The sequence below is a fragment of the Scomber scombrus genome, chromosome 22 (genome assembly GCF_963691925.1).
Source record: "Scomber scombrus chromosome 22, fScoSco1.1, whole genome shotgun sequence".
NCBI classification, from domain to species: Eukaryota; Metazoa; Chordata; class Actinopteri; order Scombriformes; family Scombridae; genus Scomber; species Scomber scombrus.
Window position 1 is genome coordinate 19,591,737 of NC_084991.1, and position 14,879 is coordinate 19,606,615.

At 40.2% G+C, this 14,879-nt stretch overlaps 1 protein-coding gene across 1 annotated transcript in view; it reads left to right on the plus strand.

Annotated features, from left to right (window-relative positions):
- The window catches only part of cacna1c (calcium channel, voltage-dependent, L type, alpha 1C subunit), a 188,755-nt gene that overhangs the window by 127,486 nt on the left and 46,390 nt on the right, over window positions 1–14,879 (plus strand). Inside the window, exons 8-10 of the mRNA XM_062444064.1 lie at window positions 1,875–1,978; window positions 7,538–7,625; window positions 7,711–7,795. Coding sequence (XP_062300048.1) covers window positions 1,875–1,978; window positions 7,538–7,625; window positions 7,711–7,795 — 277 coding nt within the window. The remainder of the gene's footprint in view (window positions 1–1,874; window positions 1,979–7,537; window positions 7,626–7,710; window positions 7,796–14,879) is intronic.

A 14,879-nucleotide genomic window follows, 5' to 3' on the forward strand; every position in this document is an offset into this window, starting at 1 on the left:
TCGGCTTTGCTCGGCCAACTCAGACTCATGGCAAAGAATCAACTGTTACTCAGCAGGACTGCGGCAGGATGTGTCAGTTACTGAAACCTCCTTGATATGCCTGCACACTGCGGTCAATCTCATCACTGAAAAAGCACTCATGTGGTATAGATAAGTACCAGTTTCTTGGGATTTTCAAACATCACCTTTTCAACGAATTACTGGAATAACAGTGCTACAGTACAATCAAATTGCTTTGTTTTTCAGCAGCCAGATTGCTGAAAAACAAAACAATCTACCTCTCATGTTTTATAATTGTATTTGAATCTCAGACCTAGGCATCCCTGGTAATCTTTCAGAAAGCCACAAGTCCTTGGACAACACTTTCTGCAGTTTCGGCAGTTTTTCACATTAACAAAAGATTCTTTGAGGATTTAAAAAAAATACCTTTTGTAATGATAATGCAACAGAATATTTAAAGTAATGAATCAAGAGATACATAATCTGAACATTATGAGTCACACTAGTGCAGAAATTTGTTGAAAGGATGATATTTGTCAAATGTTACTGTCTGTGTCCGTTTTGTGTGTGTAAGTGTAGGATTGCGTGTTTGTCCGTGTGCATGTTGCAGAGAGCGCACTAGCTCTGCACCCCCTCTGTTACTACCCTGTCTGCTGCAACCTCCTGTACGCACACACACACACACACACACACACACACACACACACACACACATCTGTTAACTCTCACACTTTGCTGATTATGAGGGCGCTGGTGTAGCCGGCACTCTTCATAATGAATGGGACCTATTTATCAGGAGTTATAAGTACAAATGATTATGGAAAAACATTTAGACAGCACCAAGCCTTTAAAAACATTTAGTCTCTAAGGCTAATAAAGTTTGGGCCGAGCATTTCCATCGTTTTCATTGTCTCACATTTTCGGGGGATATAGATTAATGACGTCCAACATTTGCTGCTGTCGTAGCAAACAAACCCTCCTCCTCTCCTCTCCTCTCCTCTCCTGCAGCGTCTCACTTTTTGTCGCTCGCTGTCCAGCAGTCTCTCTGTAGAAAGTAAAGATTTTTTTTTTAGATTTGACAAATTGAAACATTTGGCAGTGCTCCATTCCCCCCCCCCCCCAAGAATTGCATTTTAAAAGCCCATTGATTGAATTTGCACACACTCTAATAATGTAATGTTTTCTTTTTTAGAGTATTGATCTGCTCAGGCATCACCTTGTACACATCAACTCTCTATAACGATCCGTCTCTGATTACGCAATCCTTAATACAATATCCAGATAACTGTGTGACATATTCACCAGCAGCTGGACCCTGAAACAAAACACATTTATTGATTTCACTCAGAAATGTTAAGTGTCACATAATGTAAAACCTCTATAAGCAGATATAATTGGTTTATAACAATAACAATTTTGTATTCACAGTGTTTTTTCTGTAACGGCTCATCCACCATTCCAGAAAAGGAGCTTTAGTGTTTAGTATTGTTCTTATTTGTGCATTGTTGTCAAAGGACCTGATCTCCAACAGGCTTTATACTGCACACACACACTCAGAACCACAATACATTACTGCCACTCTTGCTTTGCTAGGTCTTTCTACTGCTCTTTTTTAACATGCACTGCTCTTTTCTTGGTTCCCTTCTTTCCTTTCTTTCCCTCTCTGACACTCTTTCTGCCCCTGACCTCCACTGCCACCCATCACTTATGGTTTTCTCTTTGTCAAACCTCTCTTCTCTTTCCCTTTCCTCCTTCCACCTCCCGTATCTCCCCCTTTCTCTTTTACCCCACCAACACTCTTCCAATTAATCCCCTTTCTTCTCTCTCTTTTCACACTCTTCTCTTCTCTCTCCTCTGTCTCTTCTCTCTCTCAGATGCAGGATGCTATGGGCTATGAGCTGCCATGGGTCTATTTTGTCTCTCTCGTCATCTTCGGCTCCTTTTTCGTTCTCAATCTCGTTCTGGGGGTGTTGAGCGGGTAAGAGATATGCTGTTGTCGTGTGTGTGTGTGTGTGGATCTGTGGTCGTGTGTTGTCTGTAATGTGGCTGTAAATGTTTGAAATGTGATAAATAACCATGTAACAAGACTCCCATGATCATATTTAAACATTTAAAGTGCAATTCAGTGTTAACTATAAGCATCTGCACACCACAGGTGGAATATTAGAGCCAAAAACACCTTCGGACATAGCAGAAATAACCCGAAATCAACATCTGCATTACTGATTTTGCAGATTATCCTCATGCAGTCAAGTGGTATACAAAAGAAATTCAAATCAAATAAGATTAGTGTGGTAACAGCAGTCTCGCCTGAGAAATCCAACAGTAAAAAAGGGATTTCAGATGTCCTGTAGAGGCTTTAAGTCCTCTGCAGAGGAGCAAAGATGAACTGACGATCACTGAACTGAGCAAAATCTCCTGCTCTCCTCTGTGCTTTCTGTTCCACTCAGTCAATCCTTTGTCACAAGCTTGAGAAAAAGACACACAAACACACACACACAAACACACACAAACAAACACACACACACATACAGAAAAAGCAGTGACGAACCTCATGTCTCTCTGTTATTTTCATTACCACAAGGGACCACTTCCTGTCACAACCTGTCTGTGATGGATAGGTGTACACACACAAAAAAAAGTCCCAGGATTGCTGTCCTCTTATAACCAGCACAGGTTTAATATACCAACTTTATTAGCATGAAAATGTTATTTTTCTTTATTATTTTTATTTTTTTTGTTCTAATGATTTATTTTAGTCAGGGACGTTCCAAGTTTACACACGTTTATCTCATGTGAATATGAGCATGTATCTTCATATATTATCTGTTCATGTGAATACTGCAAGTTTATCTTCATATAGCGGTGCATACTGCCAATTGCCTGCAGTGTTTGTTTGTGTGCTTGTTTTTGTTTCAATAAATGCTGCTCCAGCTGGGTGCTATTTTACCCCGCTCAGCCAAGTCACGCTGTTTTAGTACAAGCACCACCCGGCCTGTAGGGACACACTGGGGTATAAATAATTCAACCCCTCAGGTCAGCCGTGGAGGTGGATGGCTTAAAAAAAACTTGCACAACAGGGAAAACACAACAGGCAAAAAGGGTTCTTCTGAGGACAGGAGTGGAGTTCGGATTAAACACGGCATCAAAGACGGAAATTATGGGATGGAAGGCTGTACCGAGTAGGGAACAGCGTTGTTTGTAAGTGTCCATGAAAACATTTTTCACATAGAAATTACTTTATACTAAAATCAGAAACAACAATAATTATACAGTATTAATGATACTGAGTTACATCTTAAAACTACCATGAGTATTGATTAGCATAAGGAATCAACCGTTTGTGGCTTTTCATCAATACATTTAACGTCTTTCAGTTTGAAAGACGTTGAGACTGAATCATTTCTCACAAGGACTTTAATGATGTCCAATTCACGGGAGTCTTGCTGCATAGTTTGTTGAAGTGTCTAACTATAATACCTTCTCTCCAGAGTGATTAAGCCTGAAATGAGCGGATTTGAGAGGAAGTGAAATGAATCAAAACATTTTTGACCCTCTAACCTTCCTACTCTACAGAAATACTTCTGCTCTGAGATGCTTGGTGTTTCATGTGGGTCATTCATAGCCATCTGTCATTAGCGCTTTTCTGTACAGCTAATCTATATCCAAATCAACAATGTTTTTTTTTAATTCAAATACAGCTGACCAAATACATTTCCGCACTGCATATTAAGTGACACTGACAAATACTATGAATGCCCCATAATCCCAGCAGGGAGCCTCCAGAAGCAAACAAGTCCATCTGGGAACTTTCACTAAGGATCTAACCCCTTCCCTTCCTCCCTTTCCCCCTCCTTTCCCTTGATGCTCACTCCTCACTTTCACCCCTTCCCTTTTTCCATCTTCTCTCCTCTTCCCATCACTCCCCTCTTTACTTGACTTCCTTCCCTCTCCTCTATTTCCTACCGTTCGTCCCTACATTCAAACTCTCTCTGTCTCCTCCTCTCTGGTCCTTCTCCTCCATCCCTCCATCTCTCCACCCAGGTGAATGATGCAGTAGGGTACACGTGGCCCTGGCTGTATTTTGTCACCTTAATCATCATCGGATCCTTCTTTGTGCTAAACTTGGTTCTGGGGGTATTAAGCGGGTAAGGGCAGGGTCAAAGGTCACTTGAACTTGAAACGTTTCTTTCTCACCTTTACACTGCTGTTCTTGGAGACCTTTGCTCTCGGTATTTGCACAGAAGAACTCTTTATTTATTTCTACTTACTGTTTCTGTACATTGATGATACATAAGTTCACCAAGTGCAAGAATGTGTTGTGATGAAACTGGTGCAGCTACAGTTTGAGGACTATTAGATAGATATAAAGACAGTATGTTATGTACCTTTTGGTGATGCTTATATCCAGTGTATCTTCCCCACTGAGCTAAATGAACCACAGGTATCACCTGAGCTGACTGTAGTGAAATCATATTTCAGCATCTGTCTGAAGGACATTCAGCAGGACACACAGATGCTGCAATTGAGACCATTTTGATATTGCCTCTCTAACTCTAAGGCTACACTGCTGTTGCTATAGAGTATCATTATTACAGTCATAAAATGCTCAGCTCTCAGCACTGCTAGGATGGTGCATTGTCATCTCCATTTAAAACACAGAGCGACATCATTTCAGACTCCCAGTGGACACAGCCTAATATCATGCCTTTTGTTTATCACTGTAAAGATATTGACAAATACTTTGCAGCTTGCAGTTGAGTTTCATCTTTTTTCGAGGTATATAAAACATTTGTAAGTGTATTCCAGTGTTTGAGCATACAGATAAGTTTTGCCTAAATCCTTAAATAAAAAACAGAAATCATTTCTTATTGATTCCAACTAACACTTTACAGCATGAATACTTTCCATCAGGCTATGACGTCCATAAAAATTGGCCTAAATGAAATAAAATGATACCAAATCTTAGTATTTGTGAAAATTCAGCTAATCTGTGAAAAGTTTTACATTAGTGTGTCTTCTACTAGTTCCTGTGGTTTCTTCCCATGCTATGATGAACTTTGGTAAGGGGACAGGTTTAAGGGAATTAAGTGTCTCACCTCTGACTGACTGACCTGAAGCTGACACTCGATATCCACAATGATGTGACAGAAGCATTGTGGGAAAAATAATAAAGGTCTATCTGGTCCAAGCAGCTTGGGGGTGGTGGGGGGGGGTTTGGCTGCCTGACTCTTTGTCTGACTTCTGACTAATGATGCTGTCAACACACTACACAGCCTGACCTTTTACCAACTGCTTCCTCCATGGTGTGTGTGTGGGTCTCAGATTGGCATAATAACTAATGGCTAAACAGGAAGGAGAGCGACGCAGAGACAGAAACATTGGGTGTGACTGTGTTTTGTCTGGATTTTTGATGTAATATGTAAATAGAAAAGAATAGAGGAAGCGATCGACCTGAAAGAGAATCAGTAGAGAGAGAAAGCAACCATTCAAAGATGATTTAGGACAGGGAAAATGAACATATGAAAATGGGAGTGATGCTCAGAGTATTGCACGACTGGGTCTCCTGCTAATGTGTTGACAAGCAAGACAATAGCAGTTTGTCCTAATGTTGGTTGATCTGTGTTGTGTGTGTATATGAGTGTGGGTCTCTGCAGTCTATAGGCGTGATCTGAGGTTCTTCAAGATAAACAATCTTTACATTCAGCAAACCAACAAAAGATGGCAAAAACTGTCAGGTATCCAAAAGGCAGGTTGATACACAGAATCCGAGTTTACCTGTCAGTGGACCTTTGAATTTCTCCACTTTTTAAACTGCACGTTCCCAAGCCTCCCGACTCCTGTCAGTTCTCATCCAAATGAATTCTTAGTACAAACTGTGTCTTTGGCTGTAACCCGACTTTGACCTTCCCCAGAGTTTAATCAAATGTTCCTTAATTCTTTCTTCTTTCCTGACACCTGGAAGTAATTTCACCAGGTTTCATCATCATTTTCCAATATATCACACTCTCCGAACATTGATCTTAGTTGTTTTAAATCATCGTTGGTTATACCCTCTTTGTCCACATCACCTCCAAAATCCTCCAGAATTCTCTTGACGTAGTTATCTTGAAATCTAAGTATTTGAAAATGGAGGCATCATACTCATCATACGTCCCGATCTTATTATTGGTCACCGTAATTCAAAAAAAAAAAAACATTACGAAACGATATATGGAGAAATAGCCGAGACACAAAGTACAGCTCTCAGTTTAACATTATGTCTTCATTCCAACCTATGGCCGAGAATCTCTGGGTAATGACCGAAAGAATGAGTCGGCAGTCAAAAGGTGAAGAGCTCAGTGATGCAGGACGACCTCAGTGAAGTGCCACCTCTCCTTGAGTGACAGCTGCACGCTGAGGTGGTACAGCTGGTGAGGTGCACCCTCTCCATCCGTCCCTGTGGGGGTTGTACCAAGCACATTGCACCTGGGATGAGACCCAGGGGAAGACCTACAACACAGTGCAGGAACTACATCTCCTGGCAGCCCTGGGAGCACCTGGGGCCCTGCTGCCCTGCTGCCCTGGGACAGCATCAATACAGATGAATATAATTTTAAAAAGTCAGAGGAAAACTCTGTTAAACACTTAAGGGCTGAATTTTTATCCAAAGCACATGAATTTGAATTCTATCTTTTATTCATATACACTTTTATTCATGACTAAACTACTTTTGATGCGTCACTATCTTACAGGCATTTAAAATTGTTGACATGAAGACATTTGTAGCAGCTATTGTGTGTGAACAGAAAGAAAATATCCTTAAATATGTCAGTTTTGTGATGTTTGATCAAGTTGACCAGCAGTTTCTAATCCAGGTAGCGTGGTGGCATAGCTGTTTGTTGGATAGTTGCCTTGTAGATTCTCTGTCTCTCCTCAAAATAGATAAAATGTCTGCACTTATCCACTGTTGGTCAGTCAGTAAGAGGGGTCACAAATCATGTGCCTACAGTACCAGTACACCAGGTTTAACGTGGGAACCAGCCGTATCAATCTAAATTGTATACGTTATTTGATACGATCCAATCATTTTCATTTTCATCATCGCAGCTCCTTTTTACATAGATGGTAGTTACCGTATTTACCAGTTTCCAGTGAGCTGCATCACATCTTATCATGTTGTGTTTTATCTGCAAAATATCTCTGGATGCATCTTGTTATTTTGAGATGTGAATCATATTGGTTTCAGTGGGTGAAATGATCATCCATCAGTCAGACTGTAATGGCTATATTTTCAGCAACTAAAAAGCTTCACTGTGCCTGTCAGGATCTCCGCTTTCATCTGTATTTGCACACTAACACCCTTTCTTTCTTTGCAACGCTTTTTCTCTCTTCGGCAGTTTCAGAGTTGTATCATCACAATAAATTTGACATGATTTGTTCTTGCAAGACATTGAATCTAGATGTTCAGATTGTTTTTCTTCTTCCCCTCTGTTTCCTTTTTCTCTCTATTCCTCTCTCTACCCCCCATCCCTTCATCCTGCTCTCCTCCTGCCAGAGAGTTTTCTAAGGAGAGGGAGAAGGCCAAGGCACGTGGCGACTTCCAGAAACTCCGAGAAAAACAGCAGCTGGAGGAGGATCTCAAGGTAGTCTGCTGTGCATGTGCGTGTGTGTGTCTGTGTATGTGTGTGCGTGTAGCTATTAATGTGTAATTTATTTGTGTGAATGTAGGGTTACTTAGACTGGATCACTCAAGCTGAAGACATCGACCCAGAGAATGAAGAGGAGGGCCTGGACGATGACAAACCCAGAAACCGTGAGTACTGTAGCATTTGTGTTTGTGTGTTTGTGTTTCAACAATACAAGAGACCAAGAAGGAGAGACAGTCTAATTGTTAACTGCAGTTTCCTATGTACACAGTCTGTGCATTTTTATTTATTGTTGTTTTTTTTGTATTTTTGGGTATGACCGTGAGTGCAAAACTGGTTGAAATGACAGTGTTTGTGTCTGCAGAGATTTTGTGTTATGTGGATAACTATGTGTGTATATGAGTGTGCATATGTTTGTATCAAATCCATAAGTAGTGGTTGTGGCGCTTATTGGGTGAATGAATAGCTGACAAAGTGACTGACAGACTGAGCTGGATGGTAACATTGTCTGCTTGCTTTTACTGAGAACTCTCCTGAGGTTAAAAACCTGTTTAGATATTAGTGGAATGTGTCAGACTGCAGCAAATAGCCTCTGGGCACACAATCACATACACACAACAAAACTTCAGCAAAATCTCACACACAACTGTACAGTAGATATACACCCTTAGGAATGTGGGTGCTTATGCTCTGACAGAAATTTACACAGTCAAATTAACACCCTGTCTCAACCCCACAACACCTCCAGATGGCACATCTCTCCCCAGGCCTGAGCTACATTTCCTGGGGAGGGAGAGTGGATCACTGGCCTATTTAGACCTGGAGGTTTGATCTCAGGGACGATAAATTGAACCGGAGAGAGGGATGGTTAGCAATAGAGGCAGGAATTGGATGAAATGCATGTACGATTTTTGTGCATGTACTCTTCAGTGTGCACAGATTGTACCTTGAACTGTTTTATAAAGGCTTAGCGTTCAATTTGAATTAATGAACAATGAAGACATGAAGATTTAGTGCACACTTCTAAGAAACACTGATGAAGGCAGAAAAGAGATTGCAATTATTATCCAGTCTTTCAGTGACTCTCAAGAAAATGAACATGGTTAAAAGAGCAATGACCCAATTATAGATGAAAATACACAACTCCCCTGTGGCTAATCTGTAACAAATCTACTTGTTTTCACCTGTTACTGTTCTGTACCCCTCGGCCAATCAGCGTGGCAAAAACACATCCACGGTGTTTGAGATACTGGCTTTTGAACAAACAAACGAATACATGGCCCCCCCGTCAGGGCCAATTTGGAAAATGTCATATCACAACAGTGAGCGGATTCAGAGCAATGTGCGTAATGTACAGACAAACCATGGAGGTAGTTTTATCCTAGCCCTAGTTATTATAGGGAAATATGACACAGAATGTGTAACAATTTAGTCCAGTATAAATATGCATATGATTAACATTCTGCATAGAAATATCATTTTATCAGTATTACAGCTGTGAGTATCTGTCAGGTGAGAGATTCAGTCCATTACTTTTACTAAAAGGTATAATTTAGGTCGTTGATCTGACAAAATGATAGATATGTGTGATCCACAGCTCTGTATCAGATCAATCATTCTTCTGTTTGTGAAGGTGGAAAATCAGCTTGCTCTTTCTGTAGCTCTCCCTCCCTTTCTCCTCGATGGATGGATTCTCCTCTGGGAAGATGAATGAGGGCAGTTTGTCCCTGCTACCCAGGACATTTTACATAGACTCACGACCCCCCCCCCCCACCCCCCACCCCACACACACACACACACACACACTCAAATACACACAACCTAAGAAGGGACTTAGACAATAGAGGAGAAGAAAGACAGAAGATGGAAGGGAAAATAAATGTGGAGATACAGAAACAGAGGGATAGAAATAGAGATAGAGAGGGTGTGTGTTGTGTGTGTGCATTTGTGTGTGTGTGAGTGAGAGATAGAGATAAGTAACTGGGCCAGAAAACAGAGGGGATTTCACATCATGAACCAGTCACACTGGTGACCACACACGTCTCTACATGTCTATTTATCATGCCATCTTTACATGAAGAGCTACAGGAGCATAATATTGATGGATGTGATGTGAGTGGTGTGTTTATATGAAGACAAATGTCTTTAGTGTGTGTGTGTGTGTGTGCATGGGTGCATGGGTGTATGCCCGTGTGTGTGTGTGTGTGTGTGTGTGTGTGTGTGTGTGTGTGTGTGTGTGTGTGTGTGTGTGTGTGTGTGTGTGTGTGTGTGTGTGTGTGTGTGTGTGTGTGTGTGTATATGTGTTTGTGTGGTTGTTGTTGGTGGCAGTAGTTGCCATTTGCTCTATTGATTTTCACTTTTTTAGCAACAGTGTGTGTCCATGTGTTTTTTAAGATATACACATGCAAACACACTCAAATGTCATAATAAATGATGTGATGTGAAGAGTGTGTGTGTAGTGCTTTGTTTATGTATGTATACTGCACAGTAGGTAACATACAATGTGTTTTCTGCCATCTCAGGGATGTGTGTGTTTGTGTGTGTGTGCGTGTCTTGCATGCTCTCACCCTCTGCCATCTTGTTCTTGCATGCTGTCGTCTTGTTTTGGCACCCTGCCACTGCTGTCTGTGATAGGAGTGTCTCCAGCCCACCTGGGTAAGAGGACCATTAAGCTTGCCTGGTTCAGTCACTCTACTGACTCTCAGGACGGTATGTGTGCGTCTCTGTGTCACGTGTGTGTTCGTGTGAAGTTGATTGTAGTCAGGCATGTACTCATGAACTTAGATGGTCTGCCAGAGCACATAGGATGGTTGAATATTCCATCTATCATGGGAACAAATGTCTTTAATAGTAATAAATATTAAAACATCCTGTATTTCAGTAAACACAAACACTCTATTGTCCATACGATTATGGTAGTCATGGAGATCTGTCGATATACATTTCTCAAAACCTTTAAATACCAATATTTTTCAAAACTGATCTGTAAACATACTTTATCGCCCCCTCTTTGAAAGGAGAAAATGTTCAGTTTTCTTTTTTTTTCACTTTGTCTCTACCAATCAAAGTTGGCTTTTCCATATTTCGACTCGATTAAACTGCATTGGCTTTGAGGATTAGAAGAATTACTGTATGTACTGTACTTAATTTGCATGTAGCCTCCATGTAGGTTTCAATTGGAGAAATATAAAGCATTTGTTACTTGTTGTGAGTAATTATAATAATGATGGCTATATATATTCATCCCATTCCTATGTGCGTACATAGCTTACATGTGTCTCGTTTCTCTGATATTGTCCCACAGCTGTGCTTTCATTCAGGAATACAAAGCGTATTTCTGTTGGCTGCTTTTTGTGTTTGTGAGTGTGTGTGTGTGTGTGTGTGTGTGTGTGTGTGTGTGTGTGTGTGTGTGTGCCTGTGCGTGTGTGTGAGTGAGTGAATTTGAATACGGTGGTACCCAAGTGGCCTCATTTCATTTATCATTGTCATCTGCTGTTTAGTCAATGCTTTAATAAACCCAGTGCAGAGATTGGCTAATTTAGAATGGATTAGAGTATAATCATCTCCTATAAGAGTGCATTCATGTGTAGCTGTTAAGCAGGGCATTTGCATACGTATGTGTGTGTGCTTGATGTTTGCTCGATGTCACTATTTGTGGATATTTTATGTTTCTGCTACTGTACAAAGTGAATCATGACAGAGAGTAGTATTCTGCTGTATGATGATGATGATGATGAGTACTTGTGCACATTTGGGTGACTGGAAAAAGAGCAGAATTCAACAATAGAGTGAGACCCAGTGAGTATGGGGGGAGCACGCTGATGAATGTTCAGGCTTACAAAGACGTAAATAGCATGAAAGGAAGGGGTGAAGTGGACAATCAGAGACGGATAAATGATGTGTGTAGCGCTTTATGAATCCAATACATAAACCTGCTTTGAAAGGACTTTTGAATTTTGACTAGTTTGGTACAGAATGAAAGAGAGAGAAGCTGAGAGAGTCAATGGTACGAGTGATAAATAATCAGTGATGCCTTTTTGCCACTAATGCACATTAGACAGTTCAAATTTGTAGTTATAGCTGCAGTAATGAAATGAGGTGTAACTGTGAAGAGCGAATGTGTTTTTTTTTTTTTGCAGAAGCGATCGTGTTTCTGAATGGATTCAGAGCCAGTATGAGAACGTTCGATTATTTGTGTTTTTGCTTTTACAGCGTGTGTGTATTTCTGGTACATGCTTACCTGTGTGTATCCCTGCTCATGTGTGTGCGTGTGTGTGTTTGTCTTGCTGAGCCGTGCTCTCTATCCCCAGGTAAGAGTCATCGTTTTCAGTCTCTGCGTGGAGCCGTGAAGAAAAATGCAGCTTTCCTTCGTAAGGCGTGTGCGTTTGTCTGCATGTCCAACAGTAGTTAAAGATTTTTTCTGGAAACGTGATTCTAGACATGCAAGCGGACTGCAACCTCTTTCCTTCTTTCTTCCCACCTATATATTTTTTTTTCACTTTCCTCTCCTCTCCCCCTGCATTGGAGTAAGCCTCTTTTTCTGCCCTCTCCAGAGCTTCAAAGCAGAGGGTATAATGCCTGCCTCTCAACCCTGTAAAGTTGTTTATTCTCATTGTCTTCCTCTCAACCTACCATTGAATAAATTAATTATCATGTCTCTATTCTGTAGCAATGAATTTTAGCCACCAAATACTATGCAGGTGGTATTGCATGTCTTCATTGCATTCAAATTTTAAGAAGAGGAAATGAGGACAAAGAGAGGAAACAACATTACTGCTTTGAGATGCAGCCATTGTTCCTGCTTCGTAGTTTCATAGGAAAGGAGACGGTTCGCACTTGCCTGAAGTATTTGAAAGGGAACAACGAGAAGACAGTGTCATCACCAAGAACAACAGGAGCTCAGTTTACTTACTTTGTATTTGTTAATTGTGATGCCGCAGTCCTCTCCTTGTTGTTTTTCTAGATTCCTTTCCTCAAAACCCCCTCTGCATCGTTTCTAGTCATGCTAGCTTTGATATTAAAAGCTAACGGACAGATTTAGCTTTAACTTTTGAAGTGTTTCATGATTTTAAATCCCTCTCGATGTGCAAGTAGTTAGGGAAAAAAAGACCACAATTCAAAAACATCAACTAATCATATTGAATTTCGAGAGGACTGCATGATAAACCTCGTTTTATGAATATTGAGAGAAGGATTTGAATCAGTTTAATGTCATTTTTGGTCAGTTTGAGGTTAAAAATGAGGTTGAAAATGAAGTATTGAACATTAATATCTGTCTTAAGCTCTGTGAGTATAATGACACACAACAGATTTCAACACTAGCACACACATTTATATTTTTGGGTGTATTTACATATAGGTGACCATAATAAAGAATATTAACAATCCATTGCATCATGATTTCAGTTGAATATATTGTTTTTATTTTTGACATTGGCGAGAATGAATGAATCACTCTTTCTGTTGAAAAAGTTTGACCCTTCCCTGTCTTTCTCATTCCCTTCCTTCCCTCCCTCCTTCCTCCTTGCTGTGTCTCCGGTCTTTGGGGTTTACTCTAACAATAGATACTAAACTAGTTCAGAGCTCCATTGAGGAAGAGGCACCAGGCTGGTTATATATTTGAAAGGCTTTTTAGCCTCGGGAGAGACCAAAGGGCCCAGAGTGCTTTTAACTAAGTAGCATAGCAGCAGGTGGCACGTGTCGAGCTAAGGGAACATGCAGCGTGTTCACAACAGAGGCCCTAATGTTCAGAGAGACTGTACTGACACAGAATTCATCCATCACCAAATGTGTCATAGTGCATTGACTTCATACACTGGTCACCCATTGTAGTTTACTTTGATTAATCACACTGGCTGCAAGCAAGTTCATGATATAAAACATTTTTCTTTTTTCTTTTTTTTGTTTTGGTTTCAACAATATTTCACATCTTTGATACAGATTTGATGCAGATATCTCTTTGTACATTTGCTGTGGTAGCTAGGTTGGCCTTCAGAAAGATACCCAAATGCTCTCCCGTCATTGTCAAACCAACCATTAACCACTTTTTGTCTAGTTTATATATTTTCATTCAAGACTTGGAATGATGAATGGTTTAATGACTGCTGCCCCCCTTAAGCTTTAGATGACTGACTGCATGCTTAAATAGATTTTGCTTGCTTTACTATTTAGATAGCTTAGCATTATGTGCTCATTTTTATAAAAAAAAGCTATATAACTGTTACTTAAGCGAAACATTCAGGACAGTTTATCTTTTTTTTATGGATTTCTAGATTTCTTATGAACAAATCTGCATGAAACACTATTAAAACTCCCTGTAGTAATGCAGGATGGCCAACGTCAGGGTGGAAGTTTCTGTATTTCATTTTTGGGTATTCAATTTATCTTTAGAAAGTCAGAGAAAAAAAAGATAGGTCATGTCAAGATTTAGTTTAATTTAGTTTTAGTTGTCCTATCATCATGTGTTGATCATGTTCCTCGGTTTCATGCCAGGAATCGTTTTGCAAGGGTAGGTTTTCTTGTCTGTTTTTTTTAACAGTGGTTATCTTATTTTAACACGAGAGACATTGAGATTCGTTGAGATGCAGTATCTGACTCTGGTACCCAGAGGGTGTTACAATAAGTGTTTGAGGTGACAGTGAGGGGAGTGCAGCTCATTCCCGCAGGCAGGAAAAGACTGACAGAAGCAATAAAAAGCAATGTATCACTTCATATCAGTCTTTCTACCAGCCGTCCCCACATTGATCCCTCTCTCTCTGTCTCTCTCTTCATCTACACCTCCCTCAATGCTTCCATCACTCTCTCCTCCATTGCCATTTTACAATTTTTTCAGTCCATTCTCCATATTTTTCCCCTTTAACACGTCAACATACTTAACTGCCAATACCTCTTGTCCTTTCTTCAACAGCAGCTTCTGCGGCCATCTTAACTGTATCCATCCATCCATCTCTACAGATCATTGCATCCATCTTTAAATAAGGACAAAGTGGCACACTTGCAGTGTCCTTGTAGCTTTACAAACAAGTAGGATTGGACTAGTAAACTTTAAACTGTAACTGTTACCACATCTGTAATTAATTTCCAGATGTTTGCATTGATATTAATCCCACCAAAGCTCTCACATCTTGATTAAAAAGTACCAAGGTTTTTTTTTTTTTTTATCCCAAACTACTTCATGTTTTTTCTTTCACTCTTTTTGTAAGCTATAAAATCACAAAAGGGGTTTTGTTAAGATTTAATTCAACCTGAGTT